The 23,078-nt window shown below is 45.0% G+C and overlaps 2 protein-coding genes across 3 annotated transcripts; both read right to left on the bottom strand.

The window, feature by feature from the left end:
- Positions 1–1,056: 1,056 nt before the first annotated feature.
- phospho1 (phosphoethanolamine/phosphocholine phosphatase 1) lies at positions 1,057–3,861 on the bottom strand. Of its 2 annotated transcripts, none has more exons than XM_070982150.1 (3): positions 3,742–3,861; positions 3,218–3,305; positions 1,057–2,794 (listed from the first exon to the last, which is right to left on the bottom strand). In XM_070982150.1, the coding sequence occupies exon 3, from the start codon at positions 2,671–2,673 to the stop codon at positions 1,819–1,821; it is 855 nt and encodes a 284-aa protein (XP_070838251.1). In that variant the 5' UTR covers positions 2,674–2,794; positions 3,218–3,305; positions 3,742–3,861; the 3' UTR covers positions 1,057–1,818. The 2 variants fall into 2 exon arrangements, with proteins under 2 accessions (XP_070838251.1, XP_070838252.1); XM_070982151.1 differs by having other exon boundaries at positions 1,057–2,624.
- Positions 3,862–5,799: 1,938 nt separating this feature from the next.
- On the bottom strand, positions 5,800–22,568 carry znf652 (zinc finger protein 652). Its single transcript, XM_070981664.1, has 6 exons — positions 22,252–22,568; positions 16,423–17,971; positions 14,192–14,339; positions 13,961–14,076; positions 11,664–11,808; positions 5,800–9,755 (listed from the first exon to the last, which is right to left on the bottom strand). The coding sequence occupies exons 2-6, from the start codon at positions 17,461–17,463 to the stop codon at positions 9,133–9,135; spliced, it is 2,073 nt and encodes a 690-aa protein (XP_070837765.1). The 5' UTR covers positions 17,464–17,971; positions 22,252–22,568; the 3' UTR covers positions 5,800–9,132.
- Positions 22,569–23,078: the final 510 nt, after the last annotated feature.

The raw sequence follows: 23,078 nt of genomic DNA, 5'->3' as shown, positions 1-23,078 counted from the left end.
CTCACTATCGCCCCCATGGCTGGAAGCAACAATATATCATGGACCTCTCAAACTCAAGTACTGCGGCAAAATACCTCGCTTCAACACCCCAAAATAACGTTACACCTGCTGTAAAGCAAACATTTCTATCTTCGTAATCACAGCGTGGTTCAACACTATTGGTCAAATATGTTTTATTTTTAATGCGGTCACCGGAAGTCTCAGTATACGATCACTCTGCAAGTGACGTCCGTGTAGTAAAGGGTTGTCAAGTTTATTTTGAACATCTTTACCAGATGATCCCAAATATATCACAACGCCTTTCATATAACCAAGTGACATATGCAATCGTTGTGTGATAGAATGACAGAATTCGTGAAACAAATGCATCGACTCCGTCAAGCATTAAGGCATAAAATAACTTCCGGTGAACACACCAACAATAAAATGCTTAAATCGTTACGCACTTTGACCACTGGAGGGCATTGGTCATTCACCCATGATAGTACACTCATAACGTTCAGTTAATCATAAACAAAGCGTGTGTGCGTGTGTGTGCGTGCGTGTGTTTTAAGACAACTTACTAAATAAAACGATAAGCGTCTACTCACACTAAGCCTGTATAGATCTATATAATTGATTAAACAGGCATTTGCAAGTGACCCCAATATGCAACTCCCTAAAATTGACGTAAGTTAAATTTAATTAAGAACAACTAATGAGCACTACATTGTTTTCGAGGCAGAAACGTAGACTTACTGGACTTGATACTAAAGATTCAAACCCTCAGGAAACTACAGAATCTCAACTTATGACTTTATGAGCATCATTTCAGCCCCCCCCCCCCCCCCCCTAAAATCTTGTTTAATTAATGTACCTTTCATATGACTTTTAACCATTGCTAACGTGTTTTGGTAATATTTGCTTAAACTTTCAGAAAAGTGGCATAGTGTGTGAAAAGAACTTCATTCAATTATAAAATATGGTCTTTCTGTAACACAGACATATTATCAGGGATCAATTATCCACGTGCATGTTGATGAGGTTTATTGATAAATTTAGACACAGGCAGAGTTTCAGTTGATGGCTTTATTCCTGCTGGTGTGAATATCTTCTTCCGTAGGCCTGGCCTACACAGTAAAGACAAACAGACTGATATACAAATCATACAAACAAACACAGTCATTGTCATATAGTTACACATTTTGGACTAAGATATGCTCTGACAAACATGGTGATAAAAATCTGCTGAAAAACCCACTGCTATCAGATGGCAGTGTGACTCTGATTACACTTATTGAGACTATAACTTAATATTTCATACTTTAAAAAAAAGTGCAGTTTGTAAGAAAACACACTCATAGTTATTGTTCGAGACAACCAGTCACTTGATTGACATAACATTTTAAAATATTGCTATTAACGTACTCACAGATTTCTCTACTGACCCAGTTTAACACTTAAAAACAACACATGTCCCATTAGAGGATATTTATTATGCAAATGCCCTCGAACTTTAGTTATAATCTCACTTTTACATATATATATTATTACACAAAGCATAGAATTTGTCATTGATTTCCTCTCTTTGGGAGACAGTGGCAGCTCTCCATAATCATTAACCTGCTGATGGTGAACTGGGCCCCTGCTTTGAGAGCGACCTCTGGAGCCAAACGTGACAAGCTCGACTGAGGCACGTGCTGGCTGGACGTCAGACAGACAGTTTATTTTTACTGACAGTACAAATGATTTTATTGCTTTGAACATTAGTTTCTGGGACTGTTTTACCTGAGAATGTGACTAAAAGTGTCAGCTGGCCCCTTAAACCTTTCTCCCTCTCTACTCTGCCACCAGCTTCCTCAGCCGCTGCACCACTTCCTCCGCACTGACCCACGGGACCGTGACGGCCTTGAACTCCCCGGGCATGGCTTCGTGGATCTCCGTGATCAGCCGGTGCATGGGGAAATCCCGTCGCGGGAAAGCCACGTCGCGGGGTCCGAGGGAGAGCGCCGGGCAGAAGTCGTTGGCTCCGTCGCCGACGTAGAAGACCCTCTGGTAGGGACGGCCCCTCTCCTGCGTCCTGCGGGCCACATAGTCCCTGACGACCACCTGCTTGCACATGTTGTCCGGGCACCGTGGGCATTCGTGGGAGTGGAAGGGCCTCATCACCAGCCGGCCGTCTCTGTTGAAGGTGGCCGGGTTGGTGAAGATCCGGTGGAAGAGCTGGCGGGCCCCGGCGCGCCGGAGCCAGGACTCGATGAAGAAGGTGTTGGCGTCGGACAAGAGCACCACCTCAAAGTCCTGCTGGGGCCGGGTCCGGAGATACTGAAAGAGGGTGAGCATGCCGGGGGTGGCCGGCAGCTTCTCCATGACGTTGCGTATGTCGCTCTCGGTGACTCCCTGCTCCGCCAGGTAGGCCAGTACGCGCTGCATGTACTCGTTGTACCGACCGGGCTGGTAGGTGTCCTTCAGCCAGTCCGGGAGGTGCTGACCCGGGGCGGCCTGCACCACCATGTCGTCGCTGGTTTCATCCACGATGGTCTCATCAAAGTCAAAGAAGATGAGGAAGCGCTTGTCAGAGGAGATGTGAGCTGACTGGGAGGCCATGATCTCTGTGCGTCTGGACCTCGGGGGCTCCCCCTCGCCTGGGGGATGGGGTGGGACATAACAGCAGTTGAAGATTGAATCCCCCATGATTGACTATGCCACTCTTACTGTTGCCGAGTGGCATCAAATCTCCACTCCTGCTCTCCCACTCTGCAGCATCCCACGCAAGGCAGGCCACAGTAAGGTGACGGCTACCGAGGATGGCTTTCTGGGAAACATCAGTGCATACATAGACGAAGAATGAGGGTGAAAACAGAGTCAAATATAGATGTAATGTGTCATTATAATTTCAAAACCAGCTGAATAAAAACGTAAGAAAAAGACCTATAAAGAGAGCAAAGCAGCCAAACCAGCAGCCCTGTCAAACCAGAAGCATCCACCAAATCACGGCTCTGAAAAAACATAAAGGATTTTCTACAAAGTCGTGCAGAAGGGGGGGGGGGGGGGGGGGGGGGGGTCATCCTGCTGCAGCAGAAGTGACCATTCGGCAGGGAATATGATTATATTCGAATCTGAGTGGAAGCATGAGGCCACGTAGCCCCGGGCTCCATGCAGATCCTGCGACAAGCAAGTGAAAATATTTAGCCAACATCGAGTCAGACCCGTGCGCACGGAGCTGCGTCCTGCATACCTTTGAACGGAGGTGATCTCAGCAGTGGATGCCCGCTGTTCTCGTGCGCTTCCCTGATCCCCGCCGGGCGCCTTCAAGCTGGTTTTGTCTGTATGCGGGAAAAACACACAATGAATGCAAAAACTGCACCGCGCAGCTGTGCGTCGCAGCGTGGCGCTTTACTGAGAAGCCGCGCCAGAAGCTTAAAGAGCAATACTTGAAAAATCATGACACCAAGGTCAGCCGAGAGCCCTTATAATAACTTCATTAATCCAACAAGAGCACGCATGAGAAAGACTACTGACTCACACCGCTCCTTCCAGGAATATTCACAAAGATTAAACCAATTATGAATTAATTTAGGCGAGAAAACAACTCAGAGATACACGCCCAGCACTGTCTATCAGCAACTTGTCAGCCTGCCAACTCCTGAAACTATAGCCTACTCTCTCATAACAACAGCAGCAGCAGCAGCAGACAGCAAGCTTGCACCAGATCACATTTGAACTCTTTCAGTCTGGATTCAGTTTTGCAGAAAGCGTTACCGTGTCACCGGCGCTGGTTCCGATCCCGGTGTCGGTCCGGTCCGATCCGATCCGATCCGATCTGACGGAGCGCACAGGCAGAGTTCCGCCGGGCGGCCGGTGGGACGCGCGCTTTTATGTGACAGTCAAAAGCAGCGGAGCCGCTGTGGACGTGACCGCGCCTACAAATCCGCCCATTTAATAGCAGCCCACTGAGCGCGTTCACGACCCTTTCAAGAGAAGAGGGGGGAGCGATGTGGGAGGAAAGGAAGGAAGTAAGAACGACAGACAGTAAAAAATCTGGTTCGTCTGTATGTCCTCAGGACGATGCATGTTGGTCTGGTGAATGTGTCTGTATCTGTTCTTGCATCACTTCCACAAGTTAATGATCTGTGTCTCAAGGCTGATTAGGAACTCCTACAGTTTAGAGAGAATAAACACTTCTGGTTGTAGCTGCCCAGAAGAGACCAAGGTACAATCTGGTACAAGCACGGCGCCTGGCAGCAAAGTCCCTGAATAATCCCAAATAACACGATCCTGTGCAGCTGGCCTGGTGCAGACATCCTGCAAACAGTCAAATACAGTGAAAAATGTGTTTTGTACGCAGTTTTACGGTTTTCTCACCGTCCAGACAAACATAACTGATGGTTAAAAACGCTCTCCTCAGGCAGGATGTAAGGATTTGGGTCAGTGTGACGGCACAGGGGGAAACTGTCTGCTCTGAAGCGGCACTCGACCTTTGATGGCTTCTGTAAGGGAAACACAGGTCATGAGGATGAAGCTGCAGCACATCTGAGAGGCGACAAATGTGGCATCAAAAGGAACAAATCATTTGAAATGTGAAACGATGTGGTGTTTCCATTTATTAACAAGAGGGGGAGTTTATGTCGGCGGCTTGTTTCTCTCAGGAGACAGTGGTGTGGATAAAAGCTTGCAAACACACAGCGATTAATGAACCGAGCAGCAACTTTCAGAGCAGCGAACGCTCGCCTGAAAAACGCGGCGTGAGGCCTTCCTCTCCTTATCTGCCTGCTGACAGACGCCTCCCTCCTCTACACCACAAGGCGTAATGACTAACAGCTGGGGTGGCTGACTATTTTCAAACCCAAATGGGAATGGAGATGTACAGACGGCGTGTTATTATCTCCTCTGCTCGTGAAGTGAGCCTCGGTACCTGACCACCCACTCACCGTCAGTGAGTCACTCACACTTTTCTCTACCCACCGGCCTGCTCAGCTACCATATAGGACTGTGACTCACTGGTGCGCCACTTAAAACCACCTATGGTGATAGAGGGCACCCATCTGAGCTTTTTAGGAGGCATTCTAGCAAAGCAAATGTCTTAATGTGCCCTCAGAGGAGGCGCACTCTGTTTATGGATGAATTAAGCCAGTCGAGTTGGAGAACAGATATCCAGGAAAGGAGGACATTCTTGACACAATCCTGCTTTTACTCTCGGGTCTGATATTTAATCGGTATAAGCGGTTAGTGACACTTTGTCCATATGCAACTGCTCATGTTATGACAAACACAGATGAAAATACTGAAGCTGTACGTTACCTAACCAGAGACTCCCTGCCTGAGGTCACTGCCAAGTGAATACAATGGAAGCTACTGCACGGCTCTCTCAGGTCATCTGCAAAAATAAACATAAAGTCTGCTGAAGAAGACTCAAACAGTAATGTTTTTGCACCTAGCAGGCCGCATGGAAAGAACAGGAAGCGGACACAAAGAAGCGGACCTAAAACTTCCCTGTGTCAGATAAATGATTTGAAAAGCGAAGAAATCTGCGGCTGAACTTGCAGCGTCATGTGCAGCCTGTTTGGGTCAAAGGCGTTTTGCCAAGAACCCAGTGACCCTAAACAAAAAGTAACAGCACTCAGGCTAATAGAGTCTGTGCAGCTGCAACAGTCAGCTGGAATTTAAGCTTTTTGCAAAGCTTGGTGTGAACCCGCTGACCTGCCATCAGGAGCACGCTGTGCACAAATATTATTGTTCTACATTTCACGTGCAATCACCTGTCCTTGTGGAGGTGACCAGTTCACAGAACTTGAAGATAAAAAGAGGCACACAAATATGTGATAATCATGGCTACTTGTTTTTACTTCTCAAAGTTAGCAGTCAGTTAAATGTACATTATCAAAAAAGGCCCAACTTTTTCACTTCTCCCCAATCTCCAGATAACATACAAAAAAAGGACAAACCAGGACATTATAAAGCTGCACATTTTGTACCAGATACAATAATAAAATACGCAATGCTACATTAAGTGGTTAAAAATACAAAGGGGAAAAAGTATATTGATTTTTTTAAAACATCTTTAAAGAACATACAATGTTATTTTTTCTTAACTAGCCAAGGATTTTAGTAGAAAGTGCATTCTATATAACAAAGAAAGGAGGAGGAGAATCATTCAGCAAACTGAAAGACGGAACAGGACACGACGGAGAGAAAAGCTCCATGAACAGACACAACAGAAGAATGTGTTTCAGACATAACTCGGAGGGGCTAGTGGAAAGTCGCCAAAGCAGGAGGAGCATCGCTTTCACTTTGAGGGGATGTACATATTGGAGAAAAAGTGTATTTCTTTGAAAAAGTAAGAAATTAAACATATGCACATACGAAAAGAAATGTCCTTTGCTTGCTATGGTCCCCTCCGCACTACCCGCCTCCACCCGGGATTCTCCTCCTTTCCTTGCCTAAAAACATCCACTCAAAGTAATCACCTCCACCCTTTCCCATGCAGCCATAACTGCACTCTGTTCCACAATGCATTGTCAGTCCCTCCCTTCCCTGCGCCTCACCCACGCAGCAGTAAAGTGCAGAGAATACACACAAATGAAAAGGCTTTAAAAAAAAAAAAAAAAAAAAAAAAACAAGACAAAGATCCATACTGCAAAATGCTGAAGCACAGCAGTGAACCCGACAGGGGGCAGGATGATAAGCAAATAATGCAGCTGGCATTAAGACCCACAGAAATGGCAGGATAATTGCAGGTCTCAAATTTAAAAAAAAAAAAAAAAAGGCATCCTAAACTACAGAGCTTAACCACGTCAGACTAAATCCTGCTGGAGCGGTAGAAAGAGGATCATGTTAAATTTACTGCTATCGTCCATCTCAGGTATCCCCAAATACACATATTGGGGCACACTGTAAAAGCAGCTTTTGGTACAAGAGCACTGGGGACAACCAGACAGACAGACTGGTAGAGACTAATGCATGCACACACTCTCTCTCTCACACACACAGCTCAATGTTGCTCCGCCAGACTAGGTGAAGGGCTAACAACCAGGCAATTCAAATTCATGCCGCACACTTCCAACCATTTATGCAAATAACATTCACACCATCGGCTATTACATTAACAAATGTAATTTCTCGCTCGCACGTATGCTTATTTATACAAGAATTCCAAGTATTAGAAGTTGTATGACCACTGCCTTTTATCCTGACGTTTCCTATCATGTGCTAACAACAGTATAGCTACACTGCAGAACCATTCATTAGCTTAAAACTGAGCAAATTATCAGAGAACATTAAAAAAAAAACAAAAAAAAAAACACACACACACAAATGACTCATCAGCCATCATTCTGCGTAGGCAACATTCAACAGGGTTAGACACGCGTTTGCCTGTGTGGACCAAAGTATGATGAAAGTCGAAAGACAAACCTTTACATTACAACGCCCCACACCAAAACCGTGGAATATAGGCTGAGAGGAATATGCATAATTGCCTGTTAAGAACTGTGATGAAAAAGGTCCCAGGTGTGTATACTGTGTGTGCGTGTGTGTGTCAAATGACCTTTAACATGGTGACCCGTATCATTTCGACAGCAGCGAAGGAAGGTGGGGTAAATCCTGATGGGGCCGTGTGTGTGGCCCCTCACAGTGGCAGTATTTGACAGTCGTCTGTTATCTAAAAGCATCTGTTGACCAACAGTATTGAAAGCTGAGGTTGCACTGATCACAGTAAGTACATCAGTGACCATATGGTCTTTTGAGTGTGTGTGTGTGTGTGTGTGTGTGTGTGCTTGAGTCAGTGTGAGGGTGAGGGTGTGTGTGTGTGTGCCCATGGCATGTCCTGCATAACTTGAGTTTCTTCATCACAAAATATCTCGTCAAACCTCAGATCCGTTGTAGAAAAGCCAGGCTGGCATGTTCTCTATGACACAATACATGGTTATTCTGCAATGTTACACTTCTGAAAATCAAATGGAAAAATCTAAATTAAGAAATATTTTATGTACTGGAATGGAAAGCACCATTTAACCATGATGTGAATCAAGACCATGTTTAGATTCACCTAACCATTTACAAAACCTTTTTTTTTTTTTTCAAATGTCCTTTACAAAAATTCCTCCCCGCCTTCCTTCTGTAACCTATGGCACTGCGTCTTTCACTACTGCTGTTGCCCTCCTGACAGAACGCCTCAGCCTTAGGACAAAGACACAACATTCATTTAACATTTCTGTGGGGGCCAAGGCTCTGCAGTACAACTAGGAGGACAGGCTGAGTATTGCTATGGGGAGGACCCGCGCAGAAGCAAAAGTCCCGACCAATGTGCAACCGTGAGTCGACATAAAGAGGAAAATACAATGACACTGATCTTTGAGAAGCCGTGAAGCCCAGGTAATACATATGTTGACTTCCATCAGCAGCTTTTGATGAGAAGGAGATACTTTACACCCATCAATGTACAGATAGAGAACTCACACAGAGATCACTTTTGTGTAGATTTCCTAAGAAAAGGTCCGAGAAAAAAAGTTCTAGAGGTTGTAAAATGTTTGTCATCTGACCAGGGGGTTTAAGTCGGTCTCACAAGCCCGATTCCAAAAAAGTTGGGACGCTGCGTAAAACATAAAAACAGAACGTGATCGACGGTTTTAGGAAGTGTTTCCCGAGCTCATGATACTGTCACCTGTTATCAATGAACCTGTTTACCTGTGGAATGTTCCAAACAGGTGTTTCTGGAGCGCTCTGCATGTTTCTCAGTCTTCAGTCGCTCCTGTCCAAATGTGTTTGAGACATGTCGCTGCATCAAACTCAGAATAAACAGATATTTACAAAAATCAGTCAAGCTGATGAGGTCAGACATTAAATATACTGTCTTTGTACTGTTGTCAGTTGAGTACAGGTCAAATTTTTTTTTATCACATTCTGTTTTATTTATGTCTAAACAGCGTCTCAACTTTTTTGGAGTCGGGGTATTAAACAGCATGTGTACTGAGGGTGTATCAGTCTAAATCACACACACAGGTGTGTACGCTTCGCTTGACTTATTTGAATCTGTTTGAGAGGAGCAGAGCACCCTTATATCAGGGGCCTGGCAACTGAGAGACTGAGGCAGGACTATGAGAAGAGGAGGAACAAGGCGCGGTTTGGTGTGGGCCTGCACAGCTGGAGCACAGTTCAGTGGTGCTGTGGGGCTCCGGGGCCCTTGTCAGGGGGGGCCATGTGGTGCAGGTAGCTGCTGTCTTCATGCCCACAGTGGTTTAAGGGCTCACTCTTGAAAAGGGCCGGGGGTGGGGGCAAGTGGGAGACCGGGGGCACGGCCAGGTGGTGATGGGGGTGAGGTGGGGCGTGCTGGGGTGCGTTTGAGAGGTGCTGCTGCGTTGTCTGAGCGTGGGGATGATGGTGAGAGGGGGTTGAGTGGAGCTGCACGTGGGAGAATGTGTGTCCCACAGGGCCTCGCGGAGGCATGGGCCCTCCTGTCGGGCTGAGGCCCAGAGGTGCTGAAGTGGTAGCCGGGGTGGCGGCTGAGGGGCCGGGACCCGACGCAGAGGAAGAAGAGGAGAAGGTGTTGGCAAAGATTCGGACAGGCACAGGCGGGCCGCTGGTCTGCAGAACCACTGGGCTGGTGACCCGGAAACACTTCTCTTTGTGTGCTTTGAGCATGTTGGAGAATCTGAAGCGCTGGCCGCACACCTCGCAGGGGTAGGGCTTCTCCCCGGTGTGGGTGCGGCGGTGGCGCTTCATGTTGGGCCGGCTGGTGAAGCTCTTCCCACAAATCTCACAGATGAAAGGCTTCTCTCCTGCACAGATTCAGGGAGGAAAGAGCCTTTATTACTCAACAAAAAGATTACGGCTTCTCAGAGAAAATATGATTCATCAGTCAAAATCTTTGTTCTCGAATGTGACGGTGACAAAACCTAAAATAATTAACTGATTAAAGCTCTCCAAAGAACAAAGTGTTTTCCTTTAATCATTCCTCGACAACAGCTCTCTTTTAAAAATGCTAATAAGTTGCCATCTTGAATTGAGGGTCTTTGCTGTCAACCCACCCACTCCACAGGAAGCTATTACAATTCACACTTTGAGGAGACGAGATGTGAAAGTGAACAACAGCAGCTCCGTTGGAATGCCGCTCTCATTAACCTCCCTCCATGGAGCCACTGAATGTGCCTGCTACCACCCACACAGCCATCTAACAGGCTGCTGAAGGGCTCTGTAAATGCCTTATTCTGGCATATTATGTGTGAAGCTCCTCCAAACCAACTGAATATCAAAAGGTGACAGCTGATGTGCTTGTCTTCTATAACTGTTACATTACACTCACAAGAAATGGTCAAAAATCTGTGTGCAGCGAACCAAACTTTGGGAGTTTAACATGTGTGCTGCCTATTACAGGGCACGACTGGGTGTGTCTGCTCCTGCAGGATGCTAAATTGGCTGCTAGCGGCAGGGAGAGGGGAGGGTAGTGTAATTACACATCACAAATAGAACTGTGAGGGCCAACAGAGAGCGGTGTGTCCACCCACGACAGGCACGGCTGGAAAAAACAGTGAAGGACGTGCAGGCTGCGCTGCTCAGTTTGGTCTTGGAAATAGCAATGCAGCAGGGACAGAAAATCAGAGGGGTGCAATACAGCATGTGTCTGGGTAGTCATTATAAGCCGCAATATATGCAAGGCCCCTCTTTGATGTAGAACGTCCCTCTCATTACAAAAACAGGGCGAAGTCTACCACTATAATGTTCATCTTGGAAACATCCCATGTCTTGGCTATTTTTGGGAGCGTATGGTGACTGGCTGGCTGACTGAGCTCTGGAACATTGTTATTTAGCAGAGATTCATCTCAAAATATTTCAAAATGTTAAAGAATCTGTGTTTAGACTTGGAACAGGGAGGATAAAAACATAGCATCTGATAACGACTTTAAAAAAATGCATGGCCTTAGGACACTTTTTGTATTCTTCTTCACATGTAACCAAAGAACTGAGAAGATCAAGAATAGTAAACTGATAAAAGACTGAAAAAATAAGAAACATTTTGCATGCAGTGCCATAACCGCTGAGTCATCTTGTTGTGCTTTGTGACTTACTGTTACACGACTGTGTGATATTATGTGACTGTAGATGGTGGAGAGGAAATGTGCAGAGGTGGAGGAGAGGACTGATGCCAGAGGGGCGAGACGCCTGTCTGTCCCCGGCACAGCAGAGCTCAGCTGAGAGCTGTCTCAGTGGATCTTTCTGTTTTGGCTGTTAGAGACCTCAAACACTTTGTTTTCTTAAAAAAAAAAAATGTTCTTACACCCTCCTTCTCTGTTATCCTGCTCTTCTCCCATGTTGAAAAGTTAGCTACATCTTAACAAGCGATGACCAGGGCTTACTTGTATTCTGATTCAATTCTGTATACAAGCTGTGTCTCATTTGAGGCTTGTGTTTGACCCTGACACCCCACCCTGACAGACATGGGCCATTGTAACATACAATCTCTGGAACAGGAACGTCTCAGAGGGCAGGAACAACAGCCCGGGAACTAAATTTAAACCTAGTTGTTAGCAGGTCCTGCAGTCGCAGCATGGGTTAGCTTCCTGCAAAGCATGGGGAAACATGCTTTAAAACAAGGGGTAGTTTCTGGGGTCAAACAGGGCCACGACAGCAGACCGCACCAATGCTGGCATAACGGGTGTGCTCGCAAGAGCTGAGCTGCCATTTCTCACCTGTGTGTGTTTTCATGTGCTCATCAAAATACTGTTTCATGTTGAAGTCTTTGCCGCACCATTGGCACATGAACTGCTTGTGTCCGATGTGAATGCTCATGTGGGAGCGCAGCTGGTACTTGTATTGGAACCGCTCGTCACAGTTCTGCAGAGACAACAGAGGCCTTCAGATAACATGCACACGCCAGGTATGAACACAGCAAAGCACACAGGCCAAACCTGTGAACCATTCACATACTCCTCTTTCTGTACAACAAAATGGTTTGAAAATTAAATGATCAGCAACTTTAAAAACAATCCCTTTGAGCCTTAGATGTTACACAATTACAAGTTATGTGATCTATTTCCAGATTCGCTGCTGTCATGTCATGTCTGTACACGGAAAGCTTTGACTTTCTTCATGCACATGAGGAACCAGGCCGCTGGGACAAGTCTAGCTTAGCAGGAAAGTGAGTTTCTATTGCATTTAATTATTTTGTATATGGAGGGAGCCCAGCCCAGGATGATCACATACATGGAAAATAAATCCGGTTTCTCTTAATCCTTGATAAAGAAAGAAGGTTTCTCATTTATATGTACATGAAATGAGGTTCCTGCAGCAAGCCAACAATAAACCATTTTTGGGCGCCTGTAACCACACTGTATGTTTGTATTATGAGGCTTTCTTGGTCGTGTATTTTCCTACAATAAAATATTTATAATCTCAATGGTTCCACCTGGTTAAATAAATATCTATGGGGGAAAAAATCCAGCAGATTCCATATGGCACTATATGTTACATAAATCCTTAATAAGAATAATCATATGTTACAGTGTAGGACGACTTCAAACATTTCATTAGAGCAGCTCCACCCAGAGACACATGTTCCCTGTGTGCCGTCCAAGTAGGTGAACGTTAAAAGGTCTCGGGTGGGAGGGAAGCACCCCATCTGTCAAATTCCTCTGAATCTGACAATATGACAATCAAGTGTACACTAACACGTCCATAAGAGACGTCAGTTAAAGCCCCAAAACACTGAACTTTTAGTTCTGCATACACCTTGTGTTCCAACACTGCGGCCGTGTGGTTTGCTAATATTTGACATGGTCCCACTTTAGCTTCTCTGTGCAGCCCCCCTCCCTGACATCAACTGGATATAACTGACTATTTTTGAGTTGCTCGCAAACCACACGGCACAGATGCCCCTCGGCTCGAGCTAATGAGTGAAAACTACCCTGAGGCTGCTTTTGAGGCACACAAGGGCAAATTCATCTAAACTGTAACGTTCAGTCACTCTTTCAGGGTTGAATTCAGCTCAAAACAAACACATCACAAAGGAAAAGCCAGAAAGATCACATTTTTAGAAGGAACATGTGTTGACAAACAATATAAAACACAACCCTTTGCTCCCCTGTGTCAACATTATATTGGTTCTGACATATTTGCACAAGGGTGTTTCAAGCAGGCAGGAAAATTAAACCATGATTGCCTGCAGGAAAACTCTTCGTTCAGCTGTGGAATTTCAGCAGCTTAGAAAATGCACGGTGTCTTGTTGTGAACTGTCATGGTGAGAGGTCTAATATCCTCTATGTTATGTGACTTACCTTTAACATGGTTATACACATTTCAACAGCAGCAGCGTGTGAAAGCAAAGAGTAATAGCAAAAAAAATGACAGCTGACGAGACAAACAAGCTCCCTGCATGCTCCCAGGCTTTCCTGTTTTTCAGCTGCAGGGCCTAATAGCAATATTCTGTCTATGCAGCCTTAGCTTTACTTTCAACAGACTTCTCAATCATTCAGTGTGACCAAAAAAGCCATAATCTGATCAGGCGAGATACATTATGACACTGTTGTGAACTGTCTCAACTCAGTGTAGACCGAGCCAGAAAGCTTTATTCCTAATGATCACATCTGAATCTTTGCACGTACTCATTCTGTGGAAATGCCTGATTTCTGCACAGCTGCAGATAAAGTTCCTCAGTTTCACTGAACGTGTGCCGGACTGTTTTGAGTTAAAAAACAAACAAAAACTCACTGCTAGCCTATAGCCGCTGTAAACCAACGGGCACGATTATTATTTCATTGTTATTTTCTGTCTTTATTGCATTAGCCTACATGTAGGCCGACATGTAGTTGATTTAATTAAATCTGATGAATCACTTAATGATGAGGATTTTTTATTAATTTTATCTTTTACGGTGACAACATCTTAGAATATGACAAAATAAACTCAAAGCTTCATTTGAGAACCTCTAAGACACTTATCGGTATGATGGACATCATGTCTGAACGGGGACACAACGCGTGAATCTTACCTCACACCGGAAGGGCTTCTCTCCAGAATGCTGGAGCGAGTGGACTTTTAAAGACATGCTGCGTTTAAATGACTTCCCACATGTCTCACAGGTAAATGGCATGTCCTTAGTGTGAGCTGGGTTAGGGGGAAAGAGAAGCAGAAAAGAGAGCAAATCTTATTGAACTGAGAGCTATATGGGACATTAGCGGTGCAGCACAATAGGAACTGTGGAAAAAAGGCCCCCACTTACCAACCATGTGCTTACGGACGTGAGCCATAGTGTAGAACTTCTTCTCACAGATCTCACATGAGAACTTCTTTTCTGCATAGCCGTGCACAATCTTAATGTGCTCATGCAGTGACCACAGCTTCTTAAAAGACTTATTGCAGGAGACGCACTAAAGGACACACACAAGCAGGAAAAAAAGGCATTGTGATTAAGGTTGCTGTTGCTGATGAATATCCTGAGTAGCAAAACCTGACGGCCATAAAATGGTTCGCTTTGACAAACTTGTTTCATTATACTGCAGCTCCCTCTGCTGGGGAGAAATCACAATGGGTCTAATTTCCTGAATCCCCTCAGGAGATCATCTGATGACAGTCAATGCACAAAGCAGCTTAGATGCAATTAAAGCAGAATTAATTTCATCAGCGCTAATTTGCCTTGTTGATGCCATTCCTGATTAAATCATACAAACTTCGACCTGCTTGGACCCTGATCAACAGGGAGAGGCTTTAATTTCAAGGTACATTTGCATGAAGTACAAAACAATCGATTCTTCAAATCCTTTCAAGCAGCTGCTTTTAAGTCTGTGTGGATCAATCAGTGTCAGCTTTGCACATTCGGACACTGGTTTTACCAAAGTTTTCTTTGCAAAACAGCACAAATTGTCAGCTGTGTTCTAGTTTAGACTGACTTGGCCACTTTACTTGCCAGCTGTACTGGCAGCTCTCTTGCAGACTGCAGGGCCTACAGCAGACAGGCTTATCCACAGCATCACGCCGCCTCAACAAATAAAACACCAAACCAAAGCATTTAATATGATGGCCAGAAAGTTTAATTCTGGCCTCTACGTGTCAAAGACACGTCCGCTTTGTTTTATGTCTCCCAAATTCCTTCTGGCAAATGTTAGCCAAGCTATCATGTGAGCTTTTTTTTTTTTCTCTCAACAGCGTCTTTCTCTTTTCCGCTACCATAAAACTGGTGAAACAGCAGGGAAACAGTTCACTGTCTCCCTTCTCAGCCACAAAACCCAGAGCTCTGTCAGAGCTGCCACAGGCCTGATGGTAGCCTAACTACTGCTTATATCACACAGATGATTAGTTTCTGACTTCTGCCAATTCAAGACAGGATTTACACTGTGCCATCATTTTTAAAAATAACCTCACTGTGCTCTGAGGGACATTCATCTTCATATCCAACCCCTGAATGCTTCTTTAATGATTTGTTTTGGAATGAATCCATAGCCGACATGAAAGCTCTGGCCAGGAAACTGACTAACCAGTCAGCAGACCTTCCAGACACAGGTGTATGGACTCCATTCAACTTACTGTGTAGATTCTAATAATGCAGGTGAAACACCTGGGAAAGAGCTGTGTGTGCAATATCTCCCATCTCAGCCACAAACCCTGGAGCTCCATCAGAGCTGCTACACGCCTGTTGGTGGCCTACACCAGTGAAGCAGTGATGGGTTTGGTGCCCCAGAGCTAAAGAGGGTGAACGCTTATGAAATTGGTCATTTTGTTACATTTGCACTACATTTAGATATATGTGATTATCTTTTTCTGCTGATCAGTGTATAAAATCCTTTTCACAGCCACTGTGATTCACTGTTCAACACTCACTCAGTGTGTCAGTAGTAGTTGTCAAAAGGTGAAAACGCTTTTCTCCACAGACTAAAGATGCAAATCAAGCTCAGCAAAACAGGAGGCTAAATTAAGCTATTCAAAGCAGCCACATGCCCCTTGGGTATCAATAACCTGAATCACCTTATTGAGTTTTAGAGAAGTAAAACCACACCAAACCCACATATGATGCCATCAAAGACAGCAGATGACAATATATTCTGTTATATTCTTTTTTCTATCTGTTTGAGACAGTCTGTGGAAGCAATGCTCCAGAGCACTTTCAGTCAGTTAAAACCATTATGTTTGAGGTTTTACACATCAGCAATAATTCAGAGCTGGAAACAAAGAACATTAATAACATCATTAGACAGTATTTTTAACTTTGTGTGTTCACAAACTGAAATAAGTAGAACAGGATACAACAGCCATATGTTTGAACACCGGCTTAACTCATCAAAGAACATAACCTCAGTCTCAAAGCAAATTGTTCTGTGCAGCTTCTAGAATTATCTAGGCATATAAAGATGTTCTCAAACAATGCAGTGAGCCCTGGACACAACCAGTCAGAATAAAATGGAAATTTGCAAGAGCAGTGACACAGATATGAGATGAGAGTGGAGAGGTGTGCTTTACCTGGATGTTCTTCTCACAGTCAGTCTGCTGGTGTAAGGCCAGCTCACTCTCCAGGACGAACTTTTTGCCACACTTGTCGCAAATCTGCATTCGCCGGTGTGTGACATTCATGTGCTTCTCCAAGTACCAGCGCGTGTTAAACACTCGGGGGCACTTTTCACACGCCAGCATCTCCTTCTCCTCCACTTCTGCTTTCCCTCCCGCCGTCGTGGAGCCGGCGGACGATGGGGCTGATCTGGCTGACCTGCGCTTGCACTTTGGGGGCTCCATGTGCTTCCGCCGGCCCCTGGTGGTCATTCCAGCGGCGGCGGTGCTCAGAGCCGTTCGTAGGCTTTTCCTCTGTGGCTGGCTGGGAGCTGCTGTGCTACTGGCAGCCCGACGGGCCCTCTTTGACCTCGTCCTTCGACTCTCAATCTCATCTTCCTCGTCGTCCTCCTCCTCTTCTTCTTCATCGGGGCTGTCCTCTTCCTCCTCCTCCTCCTCCTCTTCCTCCTCATCGTCTTCGTCGTCGTCGCTGCCTGCTCTCTCAGAGTCATCAGCTGCGGTTCCAGTTTTGTTGTCCCCCTTGGACACGTGAAGCGTCTGGTTGTTCAGATTAACCTCGACGATGATCTGCTCACGCTTGAAGCCCTCCTCCTCCCCGTCCTCCTCCTCCTCTTCTTCTTCTTCATCGTCGTCATCATCTTCGGTGTCATCAGAGGTGCCGTCATTGCCAGCCTGGGACCCCTGCGTCCCCACCTCCTGCCCGGCTCCCCCCTCTCTGAAATACTGCTGATGTTGCTGTGGAGTCACATGTTGAGTGGGCACCTGACCCATGTTCTGATCTCCCATGGATGTCTTGGCTGCCATTTTATTGTCCACTAACACAGAATAAGGCTTACCACCAACCTCCCGCTTATAGAGCTTTCCTGTCAGGTCCAGATCTGGGTTAGGAGAGTGAAAATAAGACTGGGACACCGGCGCCCTACGTCCTTCCTCCTGTGACATCCCGCCAAGGCTGGGGACGGAAACCTCTTCCTTGAGGCTCTTGCAGGATTTCATGAAGCGGGGAAGGGAATGGAGCTGGTGGGAGCACAAGGCAATGGAAAAGAGTAACTGCTATGGCTCTGGGAAGACTAGCCTACTCTACAAGGAAGGGCAGGGGATGCCACACCACTCCCCCACCCTCCTTCTACTGCAGAGACAGGAAGGAGGGGATGAGGCGACTGATAGTCAACCCGATTCAAAAAGAGCATCCATGCTGTCCAAGGTAGGAAATGCAGTTGGAAAGACATACAACCTGTTCCAAGTTTTGTTCCATACGCTTAAAAATCTGACTGCAAAATCAAAGGCTCAGTGTCTTTGATGCTGAACATTTGGAGCTAAATTCCTCTTGAGTTACTATGCGAGGTGCAGGCAGCTGCCAGATTCAGTTTCTCTGAAGGCTGCTGCCCTGCAGGGTGCCAGTGTCTTCAAACTGCAGAGCAGGTAGAGACGAGCTGAATGCCAGAGATGGAACTGCTGTAAGGATTTCTGTGAGCTGCTTGAAGAGCCATTTACAGTGCATTACCTGCGAGGTCAGACAGAGAAGAAACAGCGAGAAACACAGATGAGATTAGAAAGGGCGCTCCGCTGGCTTGTGTCACTAGAGCATCTGAACTGAAACTACAGCCATACTGTCGAGTTTTCAACAGTAAGCGGCACATTTGCCCACAGATGTTTCGGTCTTGTGTGTAGGAGTCGAAACCACAGCCTTCACAAATGAATGCGAGTTCAATTTCAGAAGTCGAGTATTCGAAATATTTCGAGGCCACAACTGACACAACACCTCACTGTAACACACAATGGAAAGACGGTTTGCTTTCTGGAGTGACACACCATAATATATCTTGTTAATTTAAGTGCATATTTATAACAGAAATACAATAAAAACTCAGTCAGATGGGTTAGGCTTGCAAAGCTCAATATGTATTGCAACGGACGTGCAAATATAGACGCAATCACTACCTCACCAACAATGTGAATCTTGAATCTGAAATCATAAATAATTGCTCCAGTGGAAAACTTCACTCGATCATAGCTGTGTTTCAGATCTTTCCAGTGTAACATCTGGTACAATCAGTTAAAATGATTTTTGCAAATGCACAAGCCCACACCAAACTCGATGGCAAAGCCCTGATTAAATGAAAGATTGTGTTTTTTAAGCACACACCTCCCATTGACTGTTAGAGAGTATAGTGTAACCACAGCTCAGGAGCTTGTATAGCAAATATAACCACAGGAAACTGTATTTCAACTTTTCACTGAAGCCTTAGCACTGCGCAGTTTACAACCTACAGTAAGATCGAGTTCTTGCAGGTTAAAAGGTGAAAAAGACCAAAAACAAATCGATCCATTTTATCCTCGCTTTTATGTGGTTTGTACATTCTCTTTTACATACATGTATGCTGGGGCGGCCCTTGCTGACAGTTGGTTGACCTCGAACAACCTTACACCCTACTCGCCATAATGAGTGTGCACTAGGGCGGTTTGCTCACTAGAAAACCTCCAAGAGCAAGAAACAAAAACACATTTCCTTTCTTGGAGACAGCAAACATCCTCTCCTCTGTGTCTTCACAAATGTCTTAAGCTTTACTTCTTTGAACAAAAGACGCTCCACCTTCCACAAAGAAAACATAAAGAGGCCAAGGGGGACTTTCATATTCAAAAACCCCTCCGCCCGACACATGAAGGCTACTTTGTTCTAGTCTTTAATTTATAGTCATGATGAACATGAAGGGTTCGCAAGAGTGCCAGAAAAAGAAGCGAGAGAGTGTGCAAAGAGGGGTGAATCATACGTGACGTGACGAGCGCAGATCGACACAAGCACGATAAGCCTGTTTATTTTGATACCTGCAATTGCAATTATTGATCACAATTAGCCAAAAGCATCCTTTTTCTTTCACTTTTTCCAGAAGAATATTTGTCACCTAAAAAGTGTTGCTTTCATTTGTGGTTCAGTGCCAACTCAAACTGAACAGAAGCTGCTTGAAGTCATCCGTAACTAAACAAACTTTCTTCAAGATTTACGAAGATTTCATGCTATCATTTTAAGCTTTGCTCACTGATCATTCAATCTCAGTAATCAGGCTGAACTTCTGGTCAAATTGATTTCCCTGCTCCTCCCACCACTTCATCTCACTGGACTGTTCTAAAAAGCATGATGGCAGATGTAAATGGTACAAAATGACCTTTTTGCTAGGTTTTTATCTAAGTCAAACACAGATGAATGTATGTTTTACCAGTTTTGCAAGCACAAGCCAAAGCTGTTTAAGTAGAATTTGACTATCCACACGCAGGCACACCTGTCTTCCTGTGCATGCTGACTCTGATCCTTTCTGAGAATCGGACAGCAGCTCTGAGAGCATTAAGACCACAGGGGGAGGGCAAGCTCTGCACTGACAGAGCAACTCAACTCACATGGCAGTCTTAGACACAAAGCCTGATAGATTATCCTGCGTCTGGATGACAGAGGAATATAAAGTGCATGAGAAACCGCTGCATGAACTTGACTTAATATGCAATCAGTGGGTTGCATGCTTTTTTCAGCACAAGTGCTTCTACTACTGTCTACTATAACATTTTTGGGGCTGGAAGAATATACATCTAAGCTGAAGAACGTATTTAATTTGCTATTCACAATTTAAAGCTAATCAAAAATGCTAAATTCAACGCTGAAAACTGCAAAAAATGCACATGTGCAAATAAACAAACACAGGGTGGTTATGTAACGCATCTTGAGTAAAATCCTTCCACCGGCTTATCATTATCAATGATGAGTCATTTCAGAGTTTCACTCACAGTGAAATAATGCAGCCCTTTGATGTGGGAATCAAGTGGAGCGCAGACTTCTCAATATCACTGGTAATTAGTCTACACAATCACCTTGTCAGATGGGAAGGTCAAAGCTATTGGAATGATTATCGTTTGTGACTGCCTTTTTCAGTTTGGACAGCTTTCAAAGATGAACTTTGCACCCTCATGCAAAAGGGGAGAAAAGTGCATACATGAAAGTCTCTCTGACAGCCCATTTAAGTAATCCAAAGCATTGCTAATGCTCAGCGAAACTTGCCCAGAAATCAAAGTTTGTTCAACAATAACCAATTTCCAGCCTTCCTCAATCATGCTACAAAGGCACGATGAGAAACCAAAACTAATTTCATATAGGGTAAGCCACAAAGCCAATCACGTACCGGATAGATGCTACTGCGGCTTAAGATTTAAATGACACAGGATGGGAGTTTTACTGCAAAGGCATGCAACCCTTAAAACAACAACATCAAATGATGCAAATGTTCGCAAGGGCTTGGCTTGTGACAGTAAAGAAGATGAGACCTCTGAAGCAGTCAAAATGCATTACCTCTTATTATACAGCAGCGCGTCTCAAATCCACGCTCTCTCTCTCAAGTCTAGACTTTAATGAGCTTTCCCTTTCACAGCTTGTAGAGGACCTGTGTGAGGGTTCACATTCCTCACTCGGTCCAAACTCATAAGACCTTAACCAGCTCACTGTGTGGTGCGCTGCGGGGGTGCTCCATGCCTCTGTAGGCATTTGGCCCTAAAGCTCATAATCGGGTCATAGAGCCGTACCTAGTGTTTTTGGTTGGGTGTAAATCATCTGAGGTATCATAGAAAAGTGGGAGAGTATTATCTCAGCCCATGCTCTCCCATACTAAGTTTCTTTCTTTCTCTTCTCATCACTGCACGGATGGAGACTCTGTGAAGCCTGACAGCAGTCGGCTGATCTTCACTACTGTGATATCTCTATTCTGAACAGGAAAAGATAACATGGGAACATTCAATGTGAGTCTTCTGATTAGAATATGATTTGGTATAAACTAAAGTATAAATACGGAAACGTTATAGAAAAACAAACGGTAAGACTGGCTCCAACAGGCTTACCATTTCTAGCAAGCGATGTTACTAAGTGCGAAACCAATATTATATATATACTTAAGGGAAGTGACATTATGCCGAGATATATGCAGCAGCAGGTACTTGGTGCTATATAGAGCTACATCTTGATCATAGCTATCTTCTCAGGTATTTAACTTGGAGTTAACGTTGCAGTGTGTACGAAGTAAAGAAAGGGTTAAAACAAAAAGGCAACACTGTACACCGAACAGCAGTAACACTGTGAAGGCCTGGCCAACTTAGGCTACTTAGCAAGCTAGCATTACTACATAGGCACTAACCTACATACACATGACAAGCTAACTTGGCTACATTAGCTCAAGGTGCAGCCATTACAGATTTTAGTGCAGTTAAGGTTACTCAACCTCAAGAGCAATCATATTATCCACCACAAGCTATTCCATCTGAAGGCTAGTATCAACTGACGTGCATTAGCTAACAACAGATAGAGGACTTTCACTTTTTTTAACCCAAAACCGCCCAGATTGGGGCTAGTTAGCTTTAAGCTAGCACCAACGTCAGATATTTCGCATAAACGTTACACTTAATTTCGATACTGCACTTTGAAGGGGAAACTGTGACAGCTATCGGACCCACATGAAGCGAGATGAAAAGGCGATGTCATGCTTTGTTATGAATGTATCTTACTTGTCGCGCAGGATGAATAGCGCCGCTTTCCTAACAAAACCCCGACTGCTGTACTGACAAACCCACTCAACTCGACACTGTCACAAAGTCAGCGCTAGCTCAGCTCACGGACATTTCTCACTGCAGCTCCGGCCACCGGCTACCGGCGACCTGCGTGTGCTTTCCCCGGCAACTGCCATGCTTGTCATACGCGTAAGTGCAGAAAATTAAGTTATATAGCAGTATTTTCTTATCGCTTTGCTGGCTTACCTCCGTCGAGAGCGACCTCCCTCTTGCGTTCGTGCAATCAGAGTCGCACAGATTCGGGGTTGCACGCGCACTTCTCTCGTTCGCTCCCCCTCTACATTCGCGGATGTGCATTTAGAAAAGGCATTGGCGACGATCCCTTTGTGCAAAATGTGGGAGATAATACGCTGATGTGCGTTGGCTGCGGAGATACCTGCGCACCGGTGTCTTCAGCCCCGCTACGTGGCCCGGCCAAGCTCTCGCGCGTCCCTCCGCCGTCCCGCGCTCATCCCAGGCATTGAGGCCGCTGTCTGGGCAGGCGCGCGGCCGGCAGCGTGTCTGGGTCTGGATGGAGGGTGGATTCTTTTCGTCTCCCCTCCACACCAGACAGAGCACAGAGCACAGCGCGCGCGCACACGCGCTCAGCTGAAATCCTTGATTGATGAAATAATAATGAGACCCCGAGGACCGTTTAATCCTCTCGAAGGATAAATCCTGAAAGAGTAATGAATTTATCCTATTTGTACTATTAACTCTCACCATTTGAAATTATGATACCACTCCACTCTTATAAAGTTGATGTTGTGTTTTGGTCAGGAAACAGAGCTCCAGGAAATAATTTCGCGTGTTTCCCTATTTTCTTTCAATGAAGACTGGCAGGAAAGCGCCTAAATTCCGTTTGTAAACGATATATTTTCTGAAAAAATGTATAATATCCGCGACAATGCATAGGATAAGGTTTTAAAATTGAGTAATAGATATAATTCATATCCAAAATGCAATGAACGTAATCTCAACTATGAGGCTTTCTGAAATTAATTTCATTAAACTGACATTATTTCAAAATTTAA

This window comes from Chaetodon trifascialis, chromosome 15 (assembly GCF_039877785.1).
Source record: "Chaetodon trifascialis isolate fChaTrf1 chromosome 15, fChaTrf1.hap1, whole genome shotgun sequence".
In the NCBI taxonomy this organism is placed as follows: domain Eukaryota; kingdom Metazoa; phylum Chordata; class Actinopteri; order Chaetodontiformes; family Chaetodontidae; genus Chaetodon; species Chaetodon trifascialis.
This window is presented reverse-complemented; position numbering and strand designations above follow the sequence as displayed.

Bases quoted from the DNA above. Each gene is read 5' to 3' on its own strand.
- znf652 (XM_070981664.1), bottom strand. From the start codon at position 17,463: ATGAAATCCTGCAAGAGCCTCAAGGAAGAGGTTTCCGTCCCCAGCCTT. The intron at 14,340-16,422 runs GTAAAGCACACC...TGTGTCCTTTAG, and splicing joins ACTGTGAGAAGAACATCCAG to TGCGTCTCCTGCAATAAGTC. The intron at 11,809-13,960 runs GTAAGATTCACG...TTGTCTCTGCAG, and splicing joins AGAAGCCCTTCCGGTGTGAG to AACTGTGACGAGCGGTTCCA.
- phospho1 (XM_070982150.1), bottom strand. From the start codon at position 2,673: ATGGGGGATTCAATCTTCAACTGCTGTTATGTCCCACCCCATCCCCCA.